Source organism: Arachis hypogaea, chromosome 5 (assembly GCF_003086295.3).
Source record: "Arachis hypogaea cultivar Tifrunner chromosome 5, arahy.Tifrunner.gnm2.J5K5, whole genome shotgun sequence".
Classification (NCBI taxonomy): Eukaryota; Viridiplantae; Streptophyta; class Magnoliopsida; order Fabales; family Fabaceae; genus Arachis; species Arachis hypogaea.
Genome location: NC_092040.1, coordinates 113,373,059 through 113,400,899, shown reverse-complemented (window position 1 = coordinate 113,400,899; position 27,841 = coordinate 113,373,059). Strand labels below are relative to the sequence as shown.

The window sequence follows — 27,841 nt, the reverse complement described above, 5'->3', positions numbered from 1 at the left end:
AACGGGTAAAAAACCGGTTATAAAATTTTATAACTGGTTAATAACCAGTTTTATCATATAAAACTAATTTAGTTAATTAACCAAGACTAAATTTTTGGTTAACCAAAAAATATGTTTGGTTTTTAGATTAACTAAACCATGTATAATCTTATTCACAATGCACTATATTAGATATAATTTTCAACTATAAATATTTCATACCTGCTACACATACAAGTTTTTTTAGCATGCAAGTTTATACAAGTTAATCCTAACCCAACAAAACTCACTTTCATAATGAGCGCGTGAAATCACGCTATTCCTCCTCCAACGCTTGTATCTTGCATTCCTCCTCCTCCTCCAATGTTTGTATCTCGCATTCCTCCTCCTCTTTCTCCTTTTCCTCCTCTTCTTTCTTCTTTTTCTTCTTGGCATTCTTCCTTCTTTTTTTTCGCGTCCCGTCTTCTTCTTAGAGTGTTTCATCCTCTTCGTCGTTCTTTTTATTACTGTGGTTGTTGCTGCACTTTTGTTGCTGCACTCAAGATATGAACATGAACGCATCTCGGATACACTGCATCTGAGATATGCTTATATTTTGATATGGACCAGTGCATCCGAGATACGTTCGAAAATGCAAGACGGAGGCACTACATTTGAGATATAGTCAACATCCGATATGGTTATAATATAAATAAAAATAGCATAACAGATCAAAAAAATTACATAACTAATTAAATTTGTGTTAACATAATTTTTTAAATAGTAAATTTAAATTCTCCTGAGAGAATTTATTAAATATTTTAATATGAGAATTTTTTTAAATACCGTTATATATAAAATTTAAGAGCATATTAATATTTTTATATTCTATTTATGATTTATAATTTAAGGAGAGACAAACAAAAGTGAAAAAAAGAAAGATATTTATTTTTATTAGAAATTTAAAAATAAATTAATAAGCACGTATAGATTAATATATTTGTTTCTATTATTATATTATCTTTGTTCTCGTTAAAATTTATGTTAAAAAAAATTATATTATTAAATTTAACATGAAATAATATTTATTTTATTATAAGTATTAAAAATAAAAATAAATAAATAAACAAATTTAACATTAATAAATATTGATATATAATATATTTTTAAAACTAACCAAGCTTAATTAATTAATAAGATAAAATTTAATGGATTTTTTATTTAAATTAAATAAATATTATATTTTTTAATTTAAATAAAAAAAATCCAAAATTTAGTTGTCTAAACATAAATGAAATTATTAGTTTTTTTCAAAAATTGGTTAAGAGAAAAAGAATATTATTTAATTATTAATATTCTTTAAATTGTTAATATATCAAATTAATTTAACAACATATATAAAACACAATATTTAATCATTTTAAAATAAAGAAAAGAAACTTTATAAACATATCGGATTTTGATCATATCTTGGATGCAGTACCTCCATTCTGCATTCTCACACGTATCTTGGATGCACTGATCCATATTAGAATATAAGCATATCTCGGATGCAGTGTATCTGAAATGCGCTCATTTTTATATTTCGAGTGCATACCTGAGATATGACTCTCAGACTCTGTATCGCAGAATAAAATCTTTTTTAGTTTCTTCTACTATATTCGAACTGTGACTAAAAATATATTTTAATAAATACTTGCACATTTATTTAAATCGGTAAATATTATATTTTTAAATTTAAATAAAAAAATCCCAAAATTTAGTCCAGCGCATATATTCTATCTCTTCTGTTATATTTTCTTTTTTTTTTTGGTTCATTTGAGTCATGCAACCTTTTATTTATTTATTTATTTATTTATTTTGGTCAGAGAGTCATACAATCTTTTTTTTTTGTAGATTGGAGTCATACAAATTTTAATTACTTACTCTAGCAGAGACTCTTTTAACCGATCCCACCCTTTCAAGTTTCAATCATGATGCTCCCATGGCCCACTATCATCCAAGGCCTCGTATTGTGTTCATTCCAGTTGGGCCCAATCCTCTCACATCTAAGCGCAGCACCTTCTTTTCAAATGGAGCCAATTTCCTCCCAGCATGAGCTACTCAGCTTTCAAATACACCGTTCAACAAACAATCAGAAACAATTCTGTTAGTACAACATAACTTCAAGAAGAATATCTGTATTCTTGTATCTGTATACTATAATATTCCATTTCATTCATGTGTTACAATCTTTTGCTCTATGCCTTACATAGTTATATAGTAATTAACATGTCAAATAATGGTTTAATAGTAAATTTAGTCTAGAAAAGATTCATCATTTTTTAAATTTATCTCTTAAAAAATTTATCAGTTAAATTAGTTTTTTAAAGATTATAAATTAATTATTTTTGATCTTTTTATTCTATTAATAGTTTTCGGGGTTAAGTATGATTTTGGTCTCCAATGTAGAAGTCAAAAATCAATTTCGTCTTCGACCTTTTTTTCACTACAAAATAGCCCCAGAAATTTCAGTTTATTTTAAAATCGTCTTTTTTATCAATTTTATTTTTTTATTACCGAATTACCTTCGTTAAAAAAATTATAAAATAAAATAAATAAATAATAAAGGGATACAGAAAATCGGGAGGAGAGAAAGAAAGGAGGGGTGGTGGGGTACAAGAAACGGGGGAGGGGGGAGGGAAGGGAAGAAAGGAGAAGGGAAGCCGTACCGCCGCACCGCCGCACCGCCATACCGCCGCACCACCATACCGCCGTCCTGCCGTCTGTGATCCGCCACTACTCATCCTCCTCGCCCTCGCCGACGTCATCGCCTCGTCTTCTCTGTCGCCCTCGTCTCGCCGCATCTCCTCCTCGCCGCTTGCATTGCTATCCGCGTCTTTGCCGCTGCTCCACGATTCTCACCGCCCGCCACTTCTTCTTCTTCTTCTTCTTCTGTGAACTGGATTTTTAGTTTTGAATTTTGTTGATGGTTCTGAGTTTTGATTGTTCTGATTTTTTGAGTTCTGATTTTCTGATGGTTGATGATTCTTCTGATTTTCAATTTTGTTGATGATTCTTCTGATGATGATGATATTGATAACCATGATGATAATGGTGATGGTGGTAGTGGGTTCTGGTTCAGCTTGGGCTTCTGGTTGATTTTGGAAAAAGTTTTGATGATGATGATGATGATGATGATGATAATGGTGGTGGTGGTGGTGGGTTCTGGGCTTAGGCTTCTGTTCTGCTTGTTTCTGCTAAGTTTGATTGATTTTGGGGATGAAGGGGGAAGGGTATTTTCGTCCGAATGACGATTTTAAAACAAACTGAAACTTTGGGGGACAATTTTGTAGCGAAAAAAGGTCGAGGACGAAATCGATTTTCCGCCTCTACGTTGGGACCAAAATCGTACTTAACCCTAGTTTTCGTCAATGATTAATGATATGAAATGTTAATTGACACCATATACGATATCTAACATGTCTAATTAAACATTAAACAAATATGTTTATAAAAATATATCAATTTAGTCATTAGATTATATTGGGACTAAGATTTATATAATAAAAAAATTAGACTAAACTGATATAATTTTATAAATATATTTTGTCAGTCGTTCAATTGGATATGCTAGGGATCATATATGTTATTAATTAGCATTTTACATTATTAATTGTTGACAAAAATTATTAATAGAGTGACGAAAAGACAAAAATAATTAATTTATACGTTTTAAAAAATCAGTTTGATTGATAAAATATTTCAAAAGACAAATTTAAAAAATATTTTATTTTTAAAAACTAATTTGACCATTATCCTATCAAATTATCTATCAATTCTTACTAATTAATTTTACATAAAAATAATTACAAGTAAATTTCACTTTGAAATAAATTACTTCTGAGCAAGAATATTATTTTTATTTATAAAAATTTAATATTAGATAAATTTATTTATATATAAGTGAAATTAATTTCATAATTATAAAAGATAATTTCTATGTGAAAAATGTAATCAAACATTAGTTTTATTTATGGTTAAATTTATCAACAAACTATGTTTGAAATTTTATAAATAAAAATAGTAATTATCTATTTTGAGAAGGTATAAAATTAATTTTGGATAAAAATGATAGTTATCAATTAAGAAAAATCTTATTTATCAAGTGTCTAAAGACACTACTCATAGTTAATAATACTATAGTTAGAAAATTTTGATAAAAATATAAATTAAATATTTTAAAATCTTTTCTTTTTGTTCTCATGTTCTTAGAATTATGAAATAAACAATTTGTTTTTAACTACGTGAGGATATAAATTCATTTTTATTTTATGTGAATGATTTTATTATTTTAATCTCGATAATGACACGTGCCTTAGGCCACTATCTATTAGCATGTGTTGAAAATCATAATGATATCCAAGAAGATTAAACTTCATTGCTTCTCCTTTTTTCATCTTCTTCTTTGGGTCTCTTTCTAACTTTCTTTATGCCATTTTCTGAAGAAGGATGGACTAAAAAAAAAAAGGAAAAAAGTGTCCTTTATCCTTTTTATAAGTAGTGCAATTATTCGTTTTTGTTCATCCACATGTTCATTCCCACTTAGCTTCTTTTCTTCTCTAAATTGTCCATGTCTTTCTCAGTTATTATTCATTTTAGTGCAATCAATGCAAACCTAGACTTTGAAAAGAGAGAAATGCTTTGGATTTTATTAACCAGTGTCGGCAATCCAAGATAGAAAGATATTTTGCTAATATATGCATAATGAATATTGATTAAAATTTTAAATGTAAAATAGCTATTTACTTAAAAAAATTACTTTAATTAACGAGCGAGTGACCTAAGAATTAATATTCGATCTTTTATAGAGTTTAATTTTGATGTACTAATAGTATAAAGTATTTTATATCGTATAATTATATTCGTTTTTTTATAATCACTTATGCAGTGAATATAAAAAGAAGTTATTTTGATTTATATATCATTATATAATTGAATGTACGTATAAAACTATTTTACACCGTACATCAAAATTAAATTCATCTTTTATAATGTCCAAAATTTTAAAAAATTTTAGATTTCTATAAAAAAAATAGAAAATAAATAAACTTGTTATTCAAATTAAAACCCATAATAGTTATAATGAATACTTTAAGATAAGAATAGAAAATAATTTTTAATTAGTCAATATTAATAAAAAAATTTATTGTAACTTTGTTTTTTAACTTTCATTTACTGAAAAATATAATTTTAAAAAGTTAATTGATATTAAATTGAAAAAATTAATTTTTGAGTTGAATTCATAAATATTTATAGTAAGAAAATTTAAACTTATTATACATTTATTAAATTATCCAAATTGTTATATAATTCCTAGTACCTTAATCATATATATGAATTTTTGTTTTCTTAGGAAAAGGAATTTTGATGATTCACACCAACTATAATTAATAGAGGGCCCGGAGAACTACTAGAATATGTAATGGAATCATATTGAGATTTCAGCAGAATATTGACCACCACTACGTTAAGACACATGCATCTATATCCCCCTTAGATATTCAATTCCCAGAAGAAAGGTCACAACAGCAATTAATGAGAAAGCTAATTACTAATATTTCGACGTTGAATTTTGTTTGGACATGTGTTAGTAGTGTACTGTTGTTTTGCATAAAGATAAAGATATTATTAAATAAATATGATTATTTAAAAATATTTCCCCTAGTATGAAAAAGAGTCTTTGAAATAAACGTTTTTTTATATTAAATGTTAATGTACACAATTAAACTCGATATAACATAGGATTTTTTTAAAATTAAATAAAATTCAGATACTTTCTTATTAAAGTAATTTTTATCACAGATATAGTGTATTTTTTTTTAGTTTAGAGAAAATAAAATAAAATTTAGGTTAACGTATGTTCTAAGAATACATCATAAGATTATTATTATTAATAGATTGTTTTAAATATTTTTATTTAATAAATACAAAATAAATACATTAAAATTTTATCTTAAAATATAAATTAGATAAATCCATTAAAATATCTTACATTGAGTGTTGGCAATGCAAATTAATGTTGTTAGCTGTAAAAAAAAGACAAGCGCTATAAATTAAACGTGCCATACTTGTGTCTTAATTGAGTAAAAGACAAAGAAGAAAAGGCTACAACATTACATATGAAAACAAAGGACTTGTTTCGTACAATGCAGCATTCTAAAATCGAAAACTCCGGTTAATAAAATATAACATGCTAAACCAATTTGGATTGGTCGAGTGGTCAGTTCATTCATCTGCTTAAACAAGAATTAGAAGTTTAAATTCTATTTTATGCATACAACAATTTCTTAACCAACGACAGACCCTTAAATAAAGCTCCAAAATATATGATAGATTAATTCTTGGTCCATTAGACTCGGGGATTAAAAAAAATATAACAGTACAAAATAGAGTGTTAATAATATCCTCTACACTATTTTCTTTTGTATGGCTGTGAAACTATATCATCAAATTAAAGTGTTTGGGTTAATATCATCATCATAGAGATAATAAGACTTGTATATTTATATATTAGTGTGTTATATATATCTACATATATAGAATTTTGGGGAAGAGGTGGGTTGCTTGAATTCAAAATGGAGGCACCACTACTAGTTGATGTGAGGAAAGAATCATGTACTGATCATCATCATGATGAAGAGAATGATTACTTGGGAGTGAAGAGCTTGAAGGATGCAAAGTTTGTGTTGTGGAATGAGACAGTGAAGTTATGGAAGATAGCATTGCCAGTGGCACTTTCCTCACTCTTTCAGTTTCTCATAAATTCCTCAGTTAACATATATGCTGGCCATATTGGAGACATAATTCTCTCTTCTATTTCTGTTTACACTGGTGTCATCAGTTCTATCTATCTTTGTTTGCTGGTTTGTACCTTCATTCCTTCTCAATAACTCTCTTCTTACTTCTTCATTCTTATATTACTCTTAATTCTTCATCCAATAACTTGGTTTTTCTTCTTTCCATTTCTCAACATATAGCAATACATACAGTGCTATGTGTTTTAAAAATGCTATACAAAAATGAAAAACTATTGGGTTAACAACTTTTAGTATTTTTGGCCGTTATTGGACCAACACGAATACTAAATTATTTTTAACAAATAAATTTTATTAATTCATGTATGCAAATTCTAAAAAATTTAAGTGTAAATTGTATTGATTTATATGTGCAAAATTTTGATAAATATAAGTGTAAATTACATACTTTTTGTGTGCAAAATGTCTGTAAATATAGGTGTAAATTATTGTTGGTGAAGTACTGACAAACAATGACAAACAATAATAATATTTACTGGTCATGTAATATTGTTCTAAAAAAATTGATTACTAATCAGTTAAATGTCATAATGTGATATTTCATACATTTTCAATATATGTTTTGAATTCTAATACTTATTTTAGTGATCAAAATATTTTTTACCTTAGTCAAAAGTTGGTTTCTAGTTGAATATATATAATCATTTGATGTTTTTCTTCTTCTTTTAAGTTATTTATTATACTCAAATTTTATATAAAATAACTATCATGGAGATTTTAATAAGATATTAACACAATAAATTAGTTAGTAAATAAGATCATTTTAGTAAATATTTTTATAATTAACCCTTGATTTTAAATTCATTGAGAACTATCTACTAATTATCTAAGAGTTCATGGTTTCAATAAAATTGCAGTATGGCATGTCATCAGCAGTGGCAACACTTTGTGGACAAGCATATGGAGCAGGAGAAATTCAATCCACTGGAATTTTTGTTCAAAGATCATGGATTGCATTATCTGTGACATCCATATTTTTGTTACCTACACACATATATGCAACACCAATCTTAGAGTTTCTTGGCCAAGAAAAAGGCATAGCCAAAATTGCTGGCAATTATGCCTTACAAGTAATTCCAAACATGTTTTCCTATGCAATTAGTCTTCCAATCCAAAGATTCCTTCAAGCACAATGCAAAGTCAATGCAATCATGTTCATATCATTTGTGTCCCTAGTGATACAAAATTTGTTGCTTTATATATTCATAAATGCAATGGATTTGGGTACAACAGGTTTAGCTTTGGCCACTAATGTAACAGGTTGGGTTTTTGCTTTGGCTCTTACAATCTATGCTTCTTGTTGGTGCAAAGAAGGGTGGAATGGTTTGTCTTGGATGGCTTTTTCTGATTTATGGGCATTTATTAGGTTAAGTCTTTCATTTTCTGTGATGACTTGCTTAGACCAATGGCATGGTAATTTTGTTGTGCTACTTGTTGGTCAACTTCAAAATCCTGTGATTGCTCTTGGTTCCTATTCTATTTGGTAAGATAATCAAATTAAAATTCATTCTTTGTTGTTATGTAATTATAGAATTTAATTTTAATATACTCATAATGTAAACAGTTTACACAATCATCAGTCATATTTATACGGTTGAAAATTAATTTATGAGTAAACATTTAAACTGATTTTTCAAGAAATTTTTTATTGAATATTTTAATTACCAAAAAAAATTATTACCCTAAAAGTCCTTGAGATATATTGGTACTTTTGCAAAAAGAATAATTTATTTTATAATAAAATTTGTTATAAGCTTTTTTTTTTCACCACGTGTATTAAAAGTTTTATTGAAAGTGATAAAATAATTTGTCTTACGAGAATTATTTTGAGTAATAAAAAATTTTTGAGATCAAAGTATCAAATTTAAAAATTGTTGAGATTGATTTGAGTATTTATTTTAATATACTTTTACTGATATATAAAATTACTTATATTGCTTGGAATACACATAATTTTTTATTCCTATGTTATCTTGGTTTACTTCACTAATGTTACTTTATGTTTCAGCATGAATATTCTGGGTATCTACGCCATGCTTCTCTTTGGAATGAGTATCGCCACCAGGTGAGTGGCGGATTATACTAAAAATCAAAATGACAATTATTATTATTAACAGAAAATAATACATATTGGTGGGGAAATATGACTTTGAGTGTGTGTGTGTTTGATCTCTACTACAATATTATTTTTAAATAAGTCTTTACAAAAAAGTTTAATCTCTATTATACAAAAAAGTTTGTAATTATATTCTTACGATATTATTTTTAAATGATAATTATTTATAGAAATTTGATTTAAAATTTATATCTGCAATAAGAATCTAATTTCTTTTAATGATAATTTGTGTTCATTTTTCTTTGTTTTGGTCTAATGCTTATTTCTTAATGTGATTTTTTATTATTGTACTCCTAGTGTTCGTGTGTCTAACACACTTGGCATGTCACATCCAAGAGCAGCAAGATATTCATTCTTTGTGGCAATGTTTGAGTCCCTTTTCATGGGGATTTTATTCATGATCGTAATCTTCTTTAGCAAACAACAAATTGCCACCATCTTTACCAACAGTGACGATATGATCAAAGCTGTGGGTGATTTAGCTAATGTTCTTGCTCTAGCCTTGATTATTAGTAGTGCTTCGCTAGTGATAACAGGTAATTAATTACACTTCCTCTTTTAACCTTATATAATTATTCACCAAAGGAAGAAAAAAAAAAGGGAAAGAACCTTGTGTTTGTGTAGAGTTATTCCATTTCCATTAAGTATTAACCTTAGTTTGTTTTTTAATTATTTGTCCACAGGTGTGGCTACGGGATGTGGATGGCAAGTAATGGTTGGATACATAAACTTGGCATGTTATTACATTTTGGGACTCTCGCTTGGCTATTTCCTTGGTTTCATTCAACATTTAGGTGTCAAGGTGATTTATCTTGTTTCTATGCCAATTATTTTTTCTTCCTTAATCTTCAAAACCTCCCTCTAAAATAAAAATTTTAATTACAGTACATTTATATAAAAAATTTAACACCCGTGTAAAATATATATTAAAATATAAAAAATAAATATATTTATTTATGTTTATACACAAATATATAATTTACTGATTTTTAATATATCAAATAACCAATAATGAAAGTACTACAACATGGAAAAGCATCTTCAAGGCTTTATATACATTATATTATTTGATACCTTGGTGGATGTAGGGGCTATGGGGTGGGACACTGTCCGGAAGTATTATTCAGATTTTGGTCATCACAGTTATTATTTGGAGAACCAACTGGACCAAGCAGGTAACACTTGGTAACACATTGTTATTGTTATTATATGTAAGCTAGTTACTAGTTATGTCAACATCTTAATCAAGCATCATTAAGCGAGCCAATTAAGTACTTTTTGTGTAGAATTTGGAAGCAATCATTGTCCATTAATCATGATGCATAAAGAGCTATTACAACACAATTTTTCTTTTCCTCGAATGTTTCATACTATTCAACCTGTGTTTTGTAATTTTCTTTTTAATTATCAAATGTTACCATGTGATAAAATCATAAATACAATTTGCAGGTGGAGCAAACAGCTAATCGCATGCAAAAGTGGAGCCCCAAGGGCATCCGAAAAGAGATGATATAAAATATTAAAATGTAACATCTCCCAAGAACCTTAAAAGACATAAGAAAGGACTCTGTTCCCATTTCATATGGTGTGGAATTGTAATTCCTTAGTATAAAAAAAATTGTTGATATTGTAATCATATCTCAATAGGGTCAATATTTTGTAAAGTTAATAATCCCTTCTAAGAGAGGATAAGTTATAAACTGTTACTAAAATTATAATCCAATGGCTGTTACTTAATGCTTGGTTAATACTAAAGAACTTCCCATTTCTATATCAAAAGAAAAGATAAAATTCAAATCAAAATGCAGGGATTCAACCAGATAAAATTCATACATATGATGATGATATGAGAGCAACTGAATGCAAGAACCATATGGAGAAAAATGGCACTCGCAAGCATGTGCTCAATCATCACTTTTGGCAACCAAAAGGGCTGAATACGCTATTCATATAACGCATCAGTAACGCAGAGGATTGCCTTTTCTCCCTTTAAAAGAAGCTTAATTGAAACATTAAGAGAAATTGCTTCAACCAAGCAAGAAGATAACAAAATAATCACTTTGATAACACTAAAAGAAGAAACCCAACCATGAAATTACAAATTTACATTACACATTCTTTTGAAAAGCTTCTATCGAGTAGAGACTACCAAAACAAGGTGTAGGTATAAAAATCTCAAGATTTCTTTATCACAATATATCACTAACATCTCAAGATATTGAATATTAAAACATGTAATGTAATCTAAAGAAACAAGTTTACTCGGCATCTTTTTTCTTCTTAGGCATTCTGTATCCACCAACGACACAGGCATGGTCCCGTTCGAATGGTTCAAGGGTGACTTGCTCAAAAGGCTTAAATTGCTCTGCCTTCAGCTTATTGACTTCACTTGCAAACACAGACTCCGCTGGTACTGTGGAATCTATGCAGTTGGCCTATCGCATACAAAAAAATTAGATTATTAATCACTACCCCTTTTTTCCAAGTCAAACAATCCAATACATTAAGGACTTGTTTGATCCACATAATGAAACTGCACCCATTAGGATAAGGTTTTCAACTGTTGCTGAGCAACTTTAACCATCTATCTAAATCATTCATAAATAATATTATGAAAGGACAGATTTCAATTAAGAATATATGTGAATTATGGATGTACTCCACATGAGAGGCTTTTTATCAACAAAAATCTAACGTAAACAAACCTTGATTGAAATAACTAAATGACCCCCTGCTTTGAGATAATATGAGGCATTCAATGCTAAAATCCTTGCCTGCAAGGGTGATCAATATAGCATAAAGTTTTAGGGGGAAAATATTGATGCATAATCTAATTTATAATCCAGACTGTTGGTAACGTAAGGAAATAATATTCTCATGGAACTATTATCCGGTTAGTTTACAAGTCCACAAATAAAGATAACATGGCTGAATATGCATACTACATTGCTCAAAGAAGACGGGAACATCGAAAGAAAAACCAACTTATCAAGGAACTAAATACTGCAAAGACAAGTTTACTGTTATAGAGAGAAAACATTGGGATAGGAAAAAAAATAAAGCCGTGCATCAGAATCTCGAATCTGCATCATCCAAGATGTCCTGAAGGGGAATCCGAGTATATCTCCTCATGTGCACAGATTTAACATATAGAAGAGGAAATTGTTTAAGTGAAAAAATACTTTGTATTTGTGAACTATTAACATCCATCAATTACTGAAAACAGGAAGCTTTTACGAGAACTTTAAAATGGAAGGTACATTGCATAAACATATAAAAAAATCTGAAAGAAAAAAACTTTGACCTATGCAGCAGGTTACCACTAAAAGTGATAACAGGAATAAAATAAAGATCATAATAAAAACATCATTTGATTGCATCAATGAAAATGTTTAAAAAGAAAAGCGGATATGCAAAAACTGTGAAGCATGAACATACAGAATTGGAGCAAAGAGATACTTACCTGAAGTTTGACAGCCATAAAAGGACGATGAAGAAAAGAAGATAAAAAATGAATAGGTTATACATCACTTATGGAAAATTAGCGTTATATTGGCTTAACAGTCACAAGGAGGGTGGAACCATCCTTGAAAACTTCAACACTTAACCGATATATCTTTCACAATCGAATTGCCAAGAAGTTTAAACCACACCTGATCAGGTTGCGCAACATCAGAAAATATCACATCTACCATGCCAATCAACATCCTGTACTTAGCTGGATGTCTAGCATCTTCAATAATGGGTATAACATTGGTGCGTTTCTTCGCCATGTTGACCAAGTCACGCCCGCTACGATGAGAGAACTCCACGGCATAGACAACTCCATTCTGCATACATCAATCACAAACAACAAATTCTTAGTAGCTCTTGAAAACCGTAAAATCACTTGAAATTATTATAGAAGTTTGAATTAGTACATACCGGACCAACAACATCCGACACATGTGAAACAGTTGTTCCAGAAGCAGCTCCTAGGTACAGGACTCGAGCGCCAGGTTTCTTTATAGAACACAAGCGAAGCCGATCAGAATATGCAAATCAATATACATGGTTCAAAGCAAAGGCTAAGACACTTGAAACTACTTACAATCCATATGTTGTCAACCCCACCGAGAATGGCAGCAGCCAACTTGGAACGGAAAGGGTTCCAAACCCTGTACTCATCTTTTGTGCCATCCTCCTTCTGCAAAATGTAATAATAGTTCATATGCAACATAACAGATGCTAAGTTAAGTACACTAATCTAATTTTTTCTTTCTTTTTGCAAGGCATGAACAAGATAATAACAGATGCTAAAACCAACAGCTATCAAGCATTTCATTACATAATGCAGCATATTATAAAAATCAACAAATTATTTACACACCAAAAAAGAAAAAAAAAATTGGTACAAGCTGAAGAAGAAAATAACCTGCACAGTGATCCTTTTCTCATTATAAACAGCTTCACCAGGAACCAAATTCTTAGTAACAAGAGCATCTTCTTTACCCTTTGCAATGAAAATACCTTCATGTCTGTGAGGCTCAACCACAACCTTGCTGCCTCCCTTCATTCCTCCACGGCCACCCCTACCTCCTCCACGACCACCACCACCTCTGCCGCCGCCACCTCGAGCTTTGAATGGCGTACCTCTTCCACCACCACCACCTCTCCCTCTGCCTCTGTCACCTCTGCCACCCCTGAACCCTCCACCAGCACCACCACGACCTGCAGAAAATGAAACTTCAAACTTATCAAACATTATGAAGAGCCAGTAGAATCAAGCTGAAAGTACTAGAGATTGAATTACGAAAAAGGAAACACAATTTGGCAATAACCTCGGGGAGGAACCATCTTCGAAAGCTTAGATTATTGAAAGAAACACGGATTGGAATGAAGAAAAATGAAGTGTGGTAATGAAGGATTTATAGCTAAACTTTTAGGGTTTAGGGTTTTTGACAGTGCGAGTCTCGGATCAACGAGTTGCTTGGTTACGGGCTCCGCGATCAGGAACTACTTTATGGACAGAAACAATCTAATGGATTACAAAGCCCAATTAATATTAAATATTGAATCCATTCTAATTTTATTATTTAAAATTTAGTTGGATTTTTAATAGTCAAGTGAATAACTTGTTTTAGCATGAAATATCTGTTTAAGAATGGTTTAATTTGTTTAGTGCTAGATATCTAAAGCTTGTTTAATTATCCTTTAATCAATGTTGAATTAATAACTTTTAAACTAGAGATTACGAGCAAATATAATAAAGAAAAGAAGCCAAAAATTAAAACATTAATTAATATATTAAAAAAATAACTTAATTAAAAATATTTTTGGTGGCCGACCCTATTTACATCCCCATACAAAGGTCGAAACTCTGGGAGGCACTTAAGCCGACTAAAGACATAATATAAAAATTACTTAAACACTTAAATTTTAGAAGACATTTAAGTTAACTAAAAGCATAATATAAAAACTACTTAAAATTAATAATTTTTTTTTTTTTTACTTCATTTTCATTTAGTAAAACAGACCACTAGATGTTAATCACTAACGATGATTTCTAGGGCCATAGTTGTCTTTATGCTCCTGAAGATCTGCTTCAGTGGCAAATCTTCTTCCACTCTTGCAAGCAGTGCATATATTAGTTTCGCTGTGATGAACACTAGACTGATGAATTTGAAGGCCATGATTATTGTCAAATTTTCTGTTGCATAAATTGCAATAGCCATTAAAATCTCTTCTTCCAGTCTCTTTGTTTAATTTTTCATTTTTTTCTTTTTTTCCTTCCTTCTCTCTTTTTTTTGTCTTGTTTACTCTTTTTCTTATTAATCTTTTTTTTATTTTCTTCATTTTCATCTTCTTTTTCTTCTTCTTCCTCCTCTTCTTTATTTTTATCATTACTATATTTATATCTATTCAGTCTCACAGTAGCCATTTTTTATTAATGTAAATATAACAAGATATTAATAAATGATATATATTTTATGTGTGATTATTAATTAGTAGGTGAGATTGAAATTTAAACCATAAACTTTGTATATATACTATCTCTGGATGATACGAAAGTGTGATCCTCATTTTACAACTAACATATAATTTATGAACTAGTAGGTAATAATTTAATTATTTTGCATGAGTCTAACTTAATACCTAATGAAAAAATGATGATTTTATTATTATCTAACCCTTTTATAAATTCATTGAAACAACGTGAGTTTATTTGTAGTTAATAAACTTGAAAACGGGAAGTGAATACGGGTAAAATAGCATGAATATAATTTTTGTAAATTACAATTTATATATAAAAATAAAAGAATTAATTATATATAATAAAAAGAGCAACCAAAAATTTAACTAAGATAAAAAAGAACAAAAAATGTTAAAATTACATATTCATCTATTAACTAATATATTTAATATATTTTTTATATGAATGATTAATTTAATAATTAATATTGGTATACAAATAATATAATTGAAGAAGCAAATAACTTTTTTTCAAATATCAAAATATTTGGAATGCTAACTTGCACATAATTGATGTAATTTAGCAATTCATCAATATAGTGTGTGAAAAATAGAACCAATTTACTAGCAAATAAACTAAGCTTAGTAAGTTTAAACTTGACCCATGTAATAATAAATTTTGCAACTGAACTTATGTAGTTATTCATGAGCCAATTTGGTTTACTTCTAACATTTTTTTTCCGTGACTTCTTCCAACTTTATTTGTTAGTGTACAATCTACTTACACCAAAAAAAAAAAAAAAACATTGCCTGGTATTTTTTCTATGTTCAGACCTTATTTGTCAGTTTTTTAATTTGAAAATATACTTGGATTTATAATCATTTTTTTGTTATAATAGAATTTAAATAATTTAGACATATGCAGATATACTTATTTAAATAGTTATCGTTTAATTAATTAGTGGTCAGATATTTGATTTTCGCTCCAAGCATAATAAATTTTAAATTTTCAATCCAACTCTCACATTTATTCAATTTTTAGAAATTAATCAATATATATTAGTTTATTTCTTAATTGATAATATAAAGTGTAATTTCTCATCTTATATATTTTAAGTAGTACAAAAAAATATGTAAAAAAATATTGTATAACAAAAAATCACACTTTATAATATTAAGAACAAAAACTTACCAGAATTATTTCGATTTATAGATATATTTTTTTTCTTTAATATATATTATCCTTTAAATTTTACAGTTAAATGTATTCATAAATTTTATAGTATTTTTAAAATAAAAATAATAAATTATTTACATATCGATCTAAAAAAGCATATATCTTAATTCTTATATATTGATATATTATGAGAAGTTTCTTAACGACTTAACTTATATGCGCATCCTCAATTTTTTAAAAAACTACTTTGTTGAGATGGATTTTGAAACCAAAGAAATTGCTTCTTGCCATTCAATTTCTCCAAATTAAACATAAAATTATTAAAGAAAAATAATATTACAACAATAGAAGGCTAGTAGAAACAACAACTTGTTGATTGTGGAATTTTGTTTAATCTAAATAGAATTTTCTACTTTTAAAGATGATGTAAATTAAATTTGTTAAAATAGTTTTTTTATTTAATAACTGATTTTTAATGTATTAATTATATTTTTAATTTTTTATTGATAAATTCTAGTTAAAAAATAAACTTAATAGTTATAGTAGCTAAATTATTAATTACTCAGTAAAATTATAAAAAAAATAATTTAATTATTTTATTTTTTATAATTTTATCAAATTTTTAATTTTTATATTTTTTTCTTTTTAATTGAATCGTTACACTGTTTTTAATTTTACAATTAAGTTCTTTTCACGTAAAAAATATTAAAATTAACAGAATATTTATCTAAAAACATATATGGTCAAAAATCTAATTTAATTTTTAATTATGAATATCTTCAATCACCAAAAAAAAATTACGAATATTTTTAATTTATAAAAAAATATTCAATTAATTTTAATATTTTGTATATTAAAAAAAATTAATTAATGTAAAGACTTAATTTAAAAAAATTAATTAAAAATTTAATAAAACTAAACAGACTAATAAAATAATTAAAAGAAACAAAATCACAGGGTTGATTTTCTTCCCATAGCGCTAAAAATAAGCACCAGCAGGATGTACCATTATATTAAGTCAAAACAATACAAATAACATCATAGATTATGCATTCATGCTAATTAAGTTGCGTGTGTGAATATATATATTACAAATTGCATCATGAAGTTTAAATATGATAAAACAAATTAACCAACTAAAAAACCATGGTTTCTAACTAGCAAGTAAATTATACAAATTTCATCATAAAATTTATAACCTAAACAATTTTTTTAGCACTACATCTATAGCGTGGAACAACGAAAATTGGTGGTGGCATGCCTTTTGCCGAGAAGCTTGGAACAAAGTGTTTACCAAAATCTTTATTCTCTGGATTGAACACTCCAGTGTCACACGAACCAAATGCAAGATTATGAAAGTAATCACCTACATAATCATCCGTATAATATATTGAATTTGGAATAAGAGTAGGACACCTTGAACTTGGCACCGAAACAGAATTGTTGTCTCCTAGGAACAAGATTTCACCATTCAGTGTTTCCATACTCTTCTGTCCCCTTGATGACGGAAAATTTAGTTTAAACACTGTAAAATTCACACTCAACTGAGGGTTATCATATTTAGGTAACTCCTCCTCTAGAAACTTGCTTAGATCAGGTTCAACATACTCTTCTACTTTTTGGTTTTCAAGTTCATCCATAATCTTGTTTATCTCCTCCCTTAGTTGGTCATGTTCTTCTTGGGTTCTAGCTTCATATTCTGCTCGAGCTCTTTTCATCTCCTCTTCTATCTCGTCATCCTTGCGAATTCTCTCTTCCATGGTAAGGTAGTCTCTTCGAACATGTAGCAACTCTCCAATGGAAGTTTCCACAAGATAAGCATTGCCAGAATAGTTGCACCACAAAAATTCTGAAAGTCTTTCATTTATGGTCTTGAACCGGAGATAACAAGGAGAGGAATTATTACCACCGAGTCTTTGCTTATACCTGTTAGAGAAGAAGAGTAAAAGAGAGCATTGGAGAAAATTATTTCTTGTGTATTGAAATTGTATTTAACATCAAGATATAAAATATTTATAAAAATATTATCTGACTATATAAGAAATGCTAAGTTACTAACAAATAACTATATCATAAATACTTGTGAAAAAGTTAATATCTACTAAGTTGTAAATCCTTAAACATCTATATTCTAATAGTCTTTAATAATACCTTTTGCGATAAATTCTGACGATCCAGCTGTGAAAATCCACGGCGTATGCCATACCCTTGTAAAAGATAACATCCGCAAAGGATTGTATTTTTTTGGTGGGTTTTGGATGGCTCCAGAAATTGTTACCCGATTTGTAATGTGCCAATGTTTGAGTGCCTCCATAGATTGCAATCACTTCAAAATCATTGGGGAAATCATTCGGGTCTTTGGAAAGAACGGCTTTGTTGACACCATACTCGTCCATGTGCATCACTCCGTTATGATCATCGCACCGAATTGGCGGCAGTTTGATCATGGATTTTTCCGATTCGCTTGCAAACGGGTTTATGAGAACCAGTTGTATTTGCGCCGATTTGTTATCTACGAAGAACAACCATCCATGAGAAGATCCACAGCATCTTTTGTAAGGAAGGTTGAGTTGAATTTGATTGCAGAGAGTATCTTTGGCTATGTTGTACAAACCACGAATTTCTTGATGGCCTTCCATAGGAACCACCAGCAGAGGAAGTTGATGATTTGCGCGAAAAAGATGGTGTTTGTGCTTGTAAAATCTATGGGAGAAAGAGAGCCAAGGTTTGCACACTGCCCCGAATCGGACATAGTCATAGATATCATCAAGCCTATCTGTGATCCTATTCAATATGTCATCACCAAGAAGTGTCCATTGAGATGAAGCCATAATCACAATAGAGAGGGAAGGAGAGAAGAGAAAAAGAGAATCACAACAGAGACAGAAGAGAAAAAGACTCTGGTTTACTGGTTTTATTTCCACTTAAAGCCTCGGAGGATCAATCATATGTTTATATGTAGTTGAAAAGATTTTGAGGTCATATTATTATGTAAGTTTGATTTCAAAAAGATACATTTTTTTTTAAGTTTCGAATTGCTTTTAAGGATAGTAACGTAATCTTTTATGGGATCAACTTTTGAACAAAATAGATCTTCTCTAAAATTTTGTAGATGCGGATTACATTTATTTTTTCAAAGTTAATATAGAAAACTAGAAAATAAATTAAGTTCAAAATTTCATGAAAAAAGTGATATTACAATTTAAAAATATATTGTAAAATATTATATCTTAACTGAAATATGAATTAAAGATATCTTTGATTGAAAATCATGTTTATGAAGTAAAAAATTTATTTTAATTTTAAATTATGATTATTATATATTAAGATGATAATGATAGTAATGGTGTTTTGAGGGTGATGCCAATAGTTTTATTTAGTTAAAAAATTTAACCTAATTTAGTTTATGATAAAATGTATGAGCTAACTAACATGTAGAATCCTTATCCTTTCCTTAGTTGATATATTAAAATCCGGAAAAGTCTAGGGGGCCAGCAGGTTTGTTGAATTTTGGCCAGCATTTAACCAGCAGAGAAATGTGAGCCATTGGATGAAATCTCACACCAATCTCACACCATCAAATCATCATTGATGGCTAACAATTACAAAAATTGCTGGCCCCCTAGCATTGCTCTTAAAATCCGGCTGTGTAGCTTCAGGTGTCACAATATCCTCCAGGTGTCACAATATCTTTCTTGACGAAAGATAGAAGTCTCCAACTCTTGCCATGTGCTGATCATGGATGAAAATTCAAAGCATAAACAAGTGTGTTTGATATTTGGCCAATCTGTTCTGAAAATCTATTCTGGTACATGCATTCCTAAGTTATTAGTAAATATGTGTGATTTAAACTAAAAACAGCACAGCGCATATCCCTTGATATTTATTTATTTTTTTACTTAGACCAAGCAAGCATGATTAAAATAGAACAAGGTTCTTTTTTTTCTATTATTTATTTGTTTATCTTTCAAAAACTACGAATGGCAAGAAATCACCTATCTTTAAAGATTATGTCAGAAATTGTAATAAGGATAACATACTAAAAATTTAACTACAATATTCAAAGTAAGAAAAACTAAATCAATCTGAATATATAATATGTAATCTATTCTTTTGGTGTCTGAAAATAAAAGGAAAGAAAAAAAAAACAAAAAAAAGTAAAGAATAAGCACTATCTAAATAACAGTAAGTACATCACAATACAATAGAGGAATGTAATATGTAATATAACGTTATTGAATTTGTTAAAGTAAGAACTATTAGATTGAAAACATAAATTTAAAAGCACATGCAAACAAAATGTTTTAATATTGTACATCGACAATCTAGCATTCCAACATACATAACAATTCCATCCATCAACAATAACATAAGCCTCAATAAAAACATAAATTTAATGACATAGAATATAATATAGTCATTGATAACATTGTTGAACTTTTAAATTGGAATAAAATTTCCTGCTTTTAACTTATGTGGGCACTGAAAGTATGAAATTAAATTAAACAAGGGACAAAAACAAATATAAATTAATAATTGCTTGAAGGAACAAATTTCAGTACTGTACGAAGAACTACTATCAGAGCTTACAGGGACAAAAAAAAAACAAAGTATGTAGAAGCAGCAGAAAATGATACCACGAAGGGGAGGGCTGGAGAAGAGGACGGCGAAACAACAGAGCTCGGAGAAGAGGATGGCGGGACGGCGGCGACGCGGGCCAGACAAAGGCGGCGATGCTCTCGACAGTGGAGACTGTTACGTCCTCAGCCGTGACCGATCTCTCGTCGTCTGGATCTGGGTTTTCTCCAAGCAAAGGAGTTTTTTTTTTTGGACAAAGACCTGGGCCGTCAGACCAGCCCAGGCCAAAACAAAGAACTGCTGCCCTCAAACCGACCCGGTACCCACTTAACCTACCCGTCTGTTGCACTAGAGAAACGGCTAAATTTTACATGTTCAGGAACATCTTCTTCTTCGCAGCACCGGCGTGGGAATCAGAATTCTGAGCGGTGGTTGCGCCTAGTGGATGGCTCGCTGTCAGAAACTAAATTTTATGGAGCCTCCAGTGTAACCCATGTAGTTACTCCTGTCTCCGTCGATGTCCACCATTGCCCAGAAGGTCCGATTCACAAAGTCCAAGAGTCCCTGGCTATTTTACCGCAGCCAATTCCTCTAGTATCTTCTTCTACCGCCTCGTCCTTTCCTTGTATCCTATGTTTTAATCTCAACCCCACCTGTTGATATATGGTTAAAATTCAAACATGGACATTTGCCCATGAGACCGCATCGTCGTGGGATGCATGCGGGTTCTCTGCCTCAGATCATAATGATCTGGATTTAACTCATGTTTTGCTGCCTCAAGACCGGTACGAGCTGTTACCCTTTAGCCTCTATTTTCCTTTTTTCCTCGTCTTTTTATTATTTTTTTTAATAATCTTTGGCATTCTTATTTCATGTTCGAATCTCACTCCTGAGGATGCGTAGTATTTCTGCAGGTGGTTGCAAGCTCCAAGTCGAATTTAACGTTTCTGATTTCGCAGCTTTTGCCATTGCATGATCAAGCCGATTTCCATTCCTAGGAGTCCAAGTCATTCCTTTTTCAGGTAGTTCTTTCATTAAAATTTGAATATCTTGGATGATAGCCGATGCTTCTCCTATAGTTGTCTTGGATTTGATTGTTTGAATGAGCTTTAAATTATCCGATTCTATTAGCGTTTTACCCATATTCAAATTGTTCACTGTGATTAAAGCTTGTCTTATTGCTTGGGCCTCAGCCACAGTGCTTGATTTAGCTTGAATCTTCCCTGAAAATCCTAATACCATCTTTCCTTTGCTATTTCTGATCACCACAGCTATTGCACCTGTCTCATTCTCCTTTCGAAAAGCAGCATCTACATTTGCTTTCAGCCAATTTTCAAGAGGAGGTCTCCATGTCACCGGGTAAGTTCTGCTTCTATTGGCTTCTCTTTTTTGTGTCTGTTGTTTTTCTGCTAGTTTTTCATAAACTGTCTCTAGTGTTCTTGCTCTGCTGATTGTCCAACTTGGATTCACTTCCTGTTGTTGAAATAGTCAAGTCTGTTATTTCTGATTTTTCATATCTCCCACAAGAGAAATCCCAGCTTACTTATCCTCTTCTCCTGGTCTTCTCCGCCTCCTTGTTTTATCTTTCTTATACACTTTACCATCCAACTTCCAATCGAGTTCACTGTCTCCGGTGTTGGGGTCTATTGGCATTCCGTCCGGAACCATGTTGCTCTCGCCCAATCACATAGTAGTAAGGCATGTTCGACCGTCTCCATCTCCAAGCAAGGGAGTTTAGTTAAGAATTAAGATGCAGAATAAGGGTGGGCCAGGTCTCGGATGGGTTGGGTTTCGATGCGGGTTCTGATTGTTTTCGTTCCAGGCCAATTTTTTTGGCACCACGTCCCAAAAAACAGAAAGAGAGTTTCAGAACTTATCACTACTGAGTTTAGAAGAAAAGAATTAAAATATCCTTCTATTACCGTGACGGATTAGTCCTTGACCTGTCAGGTTGAAAATACCGTGGAAAACAAAAAAAAATCCTTCTATCAAAGGTTCAATATTTGAGGACATGGCTGATATTTTTTTTATTAGGACTCTTTTAATTGATACTTAAACGAAATTAAAAAAGTCACCAAAAAAATTAAAAAACAAGTAAGACAATTGTTGGTTTTGGGTGGGGGTAGGTCCTACACCATATTTCACATCGAGTTTGCTGAAGTATATTTGGGTCTTATGCTTGGTCTTTGTTCAGCAGTGAATGGGTGAGGTTGGTGATGAGCTGTGTGAAGAGTGCCAGTTATAGATTTAAAATAAATGGAAAACTATCATCAAAGATTTTCCCTCAAAGAGGTCTCAGGCAGGGAGATCCTCTATCTCCCTACTTATTTATATTGGCAGCCGAAAGCTTCACTGTTCTCATGGAAAAAGCGAGGAGGGATAAGCTCATTTCTGGAATTAGGTTAGCTCCATCAGCACCGGTTATCACTCATTTGTTATTCGCTGATGATTGTATAATTTTTGCAGGTGCGCAGGAAGAAGAGATTTATCAACTCATTCAATTAAATACACCAAGGCATCAGGTCAACGAATCAACACTGAGAAGTCTGGGCTAATTTTTGGCAGTCAAGTATCCATTCAAAGGAGGGTCAATATAGAGGAGATCACCGGAATGGCATCGTGGGAGGATCCTGGAAGATATTTAGGATTACCAGTGACATGGGGCAGATCCAAAAATAAGGCTTTGGAGTGGTTAAAGGAGAAGATACTAGATAAGATGCAAGGATGGAAAGAGAAACTATTAAATCAAGCCGGAAAGGAGGTTTTAATAAAGGCAGTAATTCAAGCGATACCAACTTATGCTATGAACGTCATCAAATTCCCAAAATCATTTTGCAAAAGCATAGAAGCAACAACTGCGAAGTTCTGGTGGACAAACAATGGAAAGGAAAGGAGTATTCATTGGAAAAGCTGGAAAAACTTGACAAAGGGTAAATTAAATGGCGGCCTGGGGTTTAAGGATGTAGAATGCCAAAACGTTGCACACTTGGCAAAACAAGCATGGAGATTACTAAAGGAAGAGGATGCTATCTGGGCTAGGACTCTCAAAGCTATTTATTACCCAAATTGCAGCCTGTGGGAGGCTGGAGAAGGAAGGAACGCGTCATGGATATGGAAGAGCTTGTTGGAAGGGAGAGACTTCCTTAGAAGGAGAGGTAGATGGAGCGTAGGGAGTGGTACGGAGATAGACATTTGGAAAGACAATTGGGTGGTAGGAATAGACAATCTGGGGAGACATGGTGAAGGGCAAACAAAAAGAGTAAGCGAGTTGATAAAAGAGGGCGAGGGATGGGATATGAACAAAGTTAAGGAGGTATTTCTGGGGAATATAGCTGAATTGGTTAACAGAACTCCCATCAGTCTAATTAACAAGAAGGATCATTTTGTATGGCCACACAGTTTGGATGGACAATATTTAGTAAAATCTGGATACCACTTTGCGAAGGAAGAGAAAGATACAAAGGAGGAGATAAAATTCAACAAGGCCTCAACAAGTAAGAACTTTAGGGAGGTTTGGGAAACTATTTGGACATTACCAATACCACAAAAGGTCAAAATGTTCTTGTGGAAAGCAGTACACAGTATCTTGCCAGTGAACTTCAATTTGTATCAGCGAAGATGCGCAATTAAACCATCGTGCAGCATTTGCCATGGTGAAAACGAAACAGTCGAACATGCATTACTATTGTGTCCGTGGACTAGAGTGGTTTGGTTCGGCTCAAGCCTTCAATTAGCGCCTACGGCCAATAATGTCTCATCTTTCGATAATTGGATGATGGATATAGTTGGGAAGATAAAGAGTGGGACAGCGAAGGAACAAGACAGAATTTTATGTCAATTGGGATGTCTTTGTTGGTGTATTTGGAAGGCAAGGAATCAGCAAATTTTCCAGCAAACAAAAATTAATCCAAAACAGGTAATCATCAATGCAGAGCAACTAGCAACAGAATACCACAATACAACCAAGGGGCGCAGCATAGACAACATATCGAGAGCAGAAAGGTATGGAGAGAGGGGGAGAATTACCTGGAGACCCCTGCCACAAAACAGGTTGAAGGTAAACACTGATGCAGCATACCACAGGATGACCGGCGCCGCAGCTTCAGCAGTAGTCGTCAGAAACTGGCAGGGTAAGATCATCACTGGAACAACATCAAGGTTCACCACAACATCAGCAATAGCAGCAGAGGCTCAAGCATATAGAGAGGCACTCATTCTCCAAATGCTGGACGAGGCTCCAGACGTGGGAGCTGCCTGGACTCCAAGGGAAGGTAATAGAGTAGCTCACCAACTGGCAGCGATGGCAGCAGGGAATGATCTAAGGAGGCAGTGGATATTCAATCCTCCTGATCAAGTCAGAAGCACAATCAGAACAGAAGCCGGATTCGCAATTCTTCAGCATAAATATCAAATGCAAAATCAAAGTAAAGGGGTCTCAGGTCATACCAATCAACAAGGACAACAACGAAATGAAGGATTACCTGAGAGGGAGGAAGGGTTTCCTGAAAGAGCGGATACGGAGGTACAGGACATGCAGCTTGCTGAAGGGGGAGTGCAATTGCGATCCACCGAGGGACATCAGCCCACCTCACACACAAGTAAGAATCAGCTTGATCTTCGAAGAGATAATCAAAGAGGGAATGATGACGGACCCACACATCTGCAAGCAAATCTGAGGCGGAGGATAATCGGAGCTGAGAACATGGAATATACTGCAGGAGCTTCTTCGAGGATCCAGCACCATAGGCGGAAACAATGGGGGCCAAGGAGAAATGCGATAGCAGATATCCCAAGGCGATATCAAAGACGAATTCAGGCAGATTTAGGGTGACGATAAAATTGAAGATGGAATGCTTCAAGTTTCAGATCCATGCATCCAGTATGTAATCCGCGATGAAGCTTCAGGCGATATTGGCTATCTCTAACAAAGAGCTTTGTGAAGAAGATGACCTCTGTTCTCTGGGTCGGGTAGCAGATGGGGGTTCGGGCACTAAGGAGTCGGGTCTTGAGGGAAGCGTGGTTTTTGTTCTGGTTGTCGGGTAGGGTCAGTCCTCTGGCCCATTGTCATGACCAAAAAAAAAGTTATTACTTATGACTTTTGTAATTAGTTTGTCCCTTCTTTTATTCGGTTTACTTGTTTTACGGGGTTGTCAAAAGCGCAAATACTTGAGATGTATATTTAAGATGTAGAATCAAAGTTGTATTAAATTTTTAAATTAAGATTTAGTATTTAAAAAAAATATTATTATATTTTGAATTTTAACTGTTGTTACATTATTTATTTTGATTTTTAAATTTTCACAAATTTAAATAAATTAACATTTTATTTTAATTTTAAATTTTTAAATATGATTTTTGTTTCGAGAATTATCTAAAACTGGATTATTTTCGGACTTGTACGTGAGGCCCAAATCCTCAATGGAGCGGATTTTGACTTAGTCTATGTCCAGTAATCGTCGTCTGAGTTATTTGTGAGAAGGTGGGGTGGTACCTACAAAATACTCCAATGCTTAAGTCAGCAAGGATTTTAGCAGGTTTTTAGTGTATTGGAACTTTTTATGTATTTGAGTGTATCGGGGTATTTATAGGAGACGAGCCAATAATAACGTTGAAGTAATTCCACTTTTGTGGTGGATAACCACCTCCTTTATGTTGGAATTGTTGAGATCTCTCCTCTAAAAGGGGACGAGAGATTCATAGAAGTAGTTACCTACGTGGGTAAGCATGAGCTGTCGAGTCCAACCTTTGTAGGAGGTCGGGTAAAGAGTACCTTTATAGTTGGGTATTTCAACTTTATTGGATTAGGCTCTATGTCTTAGGATAGGGTATGAATAAGTTTAAAATTTTTATTTTTTAAATCTATTTAAATAGATCTAAATTAAAACTAACGAATTTTAAATTTTAACATTTATTTTTAGAGTTGTATCTATTATTTTTAATTACATAGTATTTAATTTGAAATTATAATTTAGTATATCTTAAATAATACAAATAGTGATTTTGTATTTTTTGTGAAGATAGAGATGGGTGACTTGTCATGATAGGTTAAATTTTTTTTTTTATATTTCCCAACCCAACAAATCAAGGATCAATCTTTTATTTAAGGGTTTGTCGTTATTCAATGGGTTGCTGCATGTATAAGATGAGATTTGAACTCCCAATATTTACGAATTAATGAGCTAACGACTAGAACAACCCAACTTGATTTTAAATTTTTTTTTTAAGAAGAAGAATAAGAAAAAAAATTCAAATAAAAATCATTCATCAATATTGAACTCTCTTGTATTATTGGCTGATGTTGACTACATAGTATAGTTTATTTTAAAGACTAAATACCTATTTTGATCTCTGAGATTCACACGATTATTTAATTTGGTTCTCGAAATTTAAAATTATCTATACTAGTCCTACAGATTCAAGTTCGGGCACCAATATGGTTCCTAGACTCTTTTTGGCGATGACTAGGCAAACATAGTGCTAATATAGCACCTTCCTTATTACGCTGGATGATGAGTAAACGACGTCGTTTATCCTTGGCGCCCAAACAAGTCAGAAATGAAGAATAGTGGAGGATAGAGAAAAAGAATAATACTTTATTTTGGGTCTCCATCGTTTCTTCTCCCTTCATATACAAAGCGACGACATTTCTGACTTATTTCGATACCAAAGATAAACGACGTTATTTACTCATCATCCAGCGTGGCAAGGAAGGTGCCATCTCAGCATTCCGTTTGTCTAGTCATTGCTGGAAGGAGTCGAGAGACCACATTGGTACCGAGACTTGAATTTGGAAGAGCAGTATAAGTAATTTTAAATTTCAAAGACTAAAATGGATAATGACGTGAATTTCAGGACCAAAATAGAGATTTAATCTTATTTTAAAAATTATTTTGTTTAAATTAAATTCAAATTCAGATTAATGACACACACAAATTTCTTCTTTATAACAATATCATGGCCCTGAAGTTGGGTTATGACCAGCCCGAAATAGTCCGGGACTGACCCGAGGAACCCCCCGGGGGGACCAACTGAAGCGGGTCTTGGTAGAGATCGGTAACCCGGCCCGGTACGGCCCAAGTTGTTAATTTAAAAAAAAATTTGATGTTGCAGCCCGACACACAATATTTCTCCTCTCTGGCCCTCTCTCTCAATCAGGAACGTAGAGAACCCAAGCTCCCAAATCCCAATCCCATTCTCAGACCC

The 27,841-nt window shown here is 31.8% G+C and overlaps 4 protein-coding genes and 1 non-coding gene across 5 annotated transcripts; 1 reads left to right on the top strand and 4 right to left on the bottom strand.

Annotated features, from left to right (window-relative positions):
• The first annotated feature begins 6,494 nt into the window (after positions 1-6,494).
• Positions 6,495-10,665, top strand: LOC112802893 (protein DETOXIFICATION 35). Its single transcript, XM_025846284.3, has 7 exons — positions 6,495-6,863; positions 7,673-8,298; positions 8,824-8,880; positions 9,229-9,467; positions 9,615-9,733; positions 10,020-10,106; positions 10,381-10,665. The coding sequence occupies exons 1-7, from the start codon at positions 6,576-6,578 to the stop codon at positions 10,444-10,446; spliced, it is 1,482 nt and encodes a 493-aa protein (XP_025702069.1). The 5' UTR covers positions 6,495-6,575; the 3' UTR covers positions 10,447-10,665.
• Positions 10,666-10,975: 310 nt separating this feature from the next.
• LOC112802895 (rRNA 2'-O-methyltransferase fibrillarin 2) lies at positions 10,976-13,967 on the bottom strand. The gene is made up of 7 exons (XM_025846286.3): positions 13,752-13,967; positions 13,346-13,641; positions 13,022-13,117; positions 12,856-12,933; positions 12,585-12,761; positions 11,637-11,705; positions 10,976-11,366 (listed from the first exon to the last, which is right to left on the bottom strand). Exons 1-7 carry the CDS (start codon positions 13,765-13,767, stop codon positions 11,190-11,192), a joined length of 909 nt encoding a protein of 302 aa, XP_025702071.1. The 5' UTR covers positions 13,768-13,967; the 3' UTR covers positions 10,976-11,189.
• On the bottom strand, positions 11,997-12,069 carry LOC112804643 (small nucleolar RNA snoR60). The gene has a single exon (XR_003203256.1). It is a non-coding gene; the product is annotated as a small nucleolar RNA snoR60 (small nucleolar RNA).
• Positions 13,968-17,259: 3,292 nt separating the features above from the next.
• On the bottom strand, positions 17,260-18,891 carry LOC112802894 (uncharacterized). The gene is made up of 2 exons (XM_025846285.3): positions 18,212-18,891; positions 17,260-17,986 (listed from the first exon to the last, which is right to left on the bottom strand). Exons 1-2 carry the CDS (start codon positions 18,889-18,891, stop codon positions 17,260-17,262), a joined length of 1,407 nt encoding a protein of 468 aa, XP_025702070.1.
• A 2,617-nt stretch (positions 18,892-21,508) lies between these two features.
• Positions 21,509-22,306, bottom strand: LOC140173286 (uncharacterized). Its single transcript, XM_072196134.1, has 2 exons — positions 22,235-22,306; positions 21,509-22,111 (listed from the first exon to the last, which is right to left on the bottom strand). The coding sequence occupies exons 1-2, from the start codon at positions 22,304-22,306 to the stop codon at positions 21,509-21,511; spliced, it is 675 nt and encodes a 224-aa protein (XP_072052235.1).
• Between the last annotated feature and the right edge of the window lie 5,535 nt (positions 22,307-27,841).

Bases quoted from the DNA above. Each gene is read 5' to 3' on its own strand.
- LOC112802893 (XM_025846284.3), top strand. From the start codon at position 6,576: ATGGAGGCACCACTACTAGTTGATGTGAGGAAAGAATCATGTACTGAT. The intron at 8,299-8,823 runs GTAAGATAATCA...TTTATGTTTCAG, and splicing joins CTTGGTTCCTATTCTATTTG to CATGAATATTCTGGGTATCT. The intron at 9,468-9,614 runs GTAATTAATTAC...ATTTGTCCACAG, and splicing joins TGCTTCGCTAGTGATAACAG to GTGTGGCTACGGGATGTGGA.
- LOC140173286 (XM_072196134.1), bottom strand. From the start codon at position 22,306: ATGGTTCCGGACGGAATGCCAATAGACCCCAACACCGGAGACAGTGAA. The intron at 22,112-22,234 runs GTGTATAAGAAA...TTTCAACAACAG, and splicing joins ATTGGAAGTTGGATGGTAAA to GAAGTGAATCCAAGTTGGAC.
- LOC112802895 (XM_025846286.3), bottom strand. The intron at 13,118-13,345 runs GTTATTTTCTTC...TACATTTTGCAG, and splicing joins AGAAAAGGATCACTGTGCAG to AAGGAGGATGGCACAAAAGA. The intron at 12,934-13,021 runs GTAAGTAGTTTC...TGTTCTATAAAG, and splicing joins GGGTTGACAACATATGGATT to AAACCTGGCGCTCGAGTCCT.
- LOC112802894 (XM_025846285.3), bottom strand. From the start codon at position 18,891: ATGGCTTCATCTCAATGGACACTTCTTGGTGATGACATATTGAATAGG. The intron at 17,987-18,211 runs GTATTATTAAAG...CTTCTCTAACAG, and splicing joins GTCAGAATTTATCGCAAAAG to GTATAAGCAAAGACTCGGTG.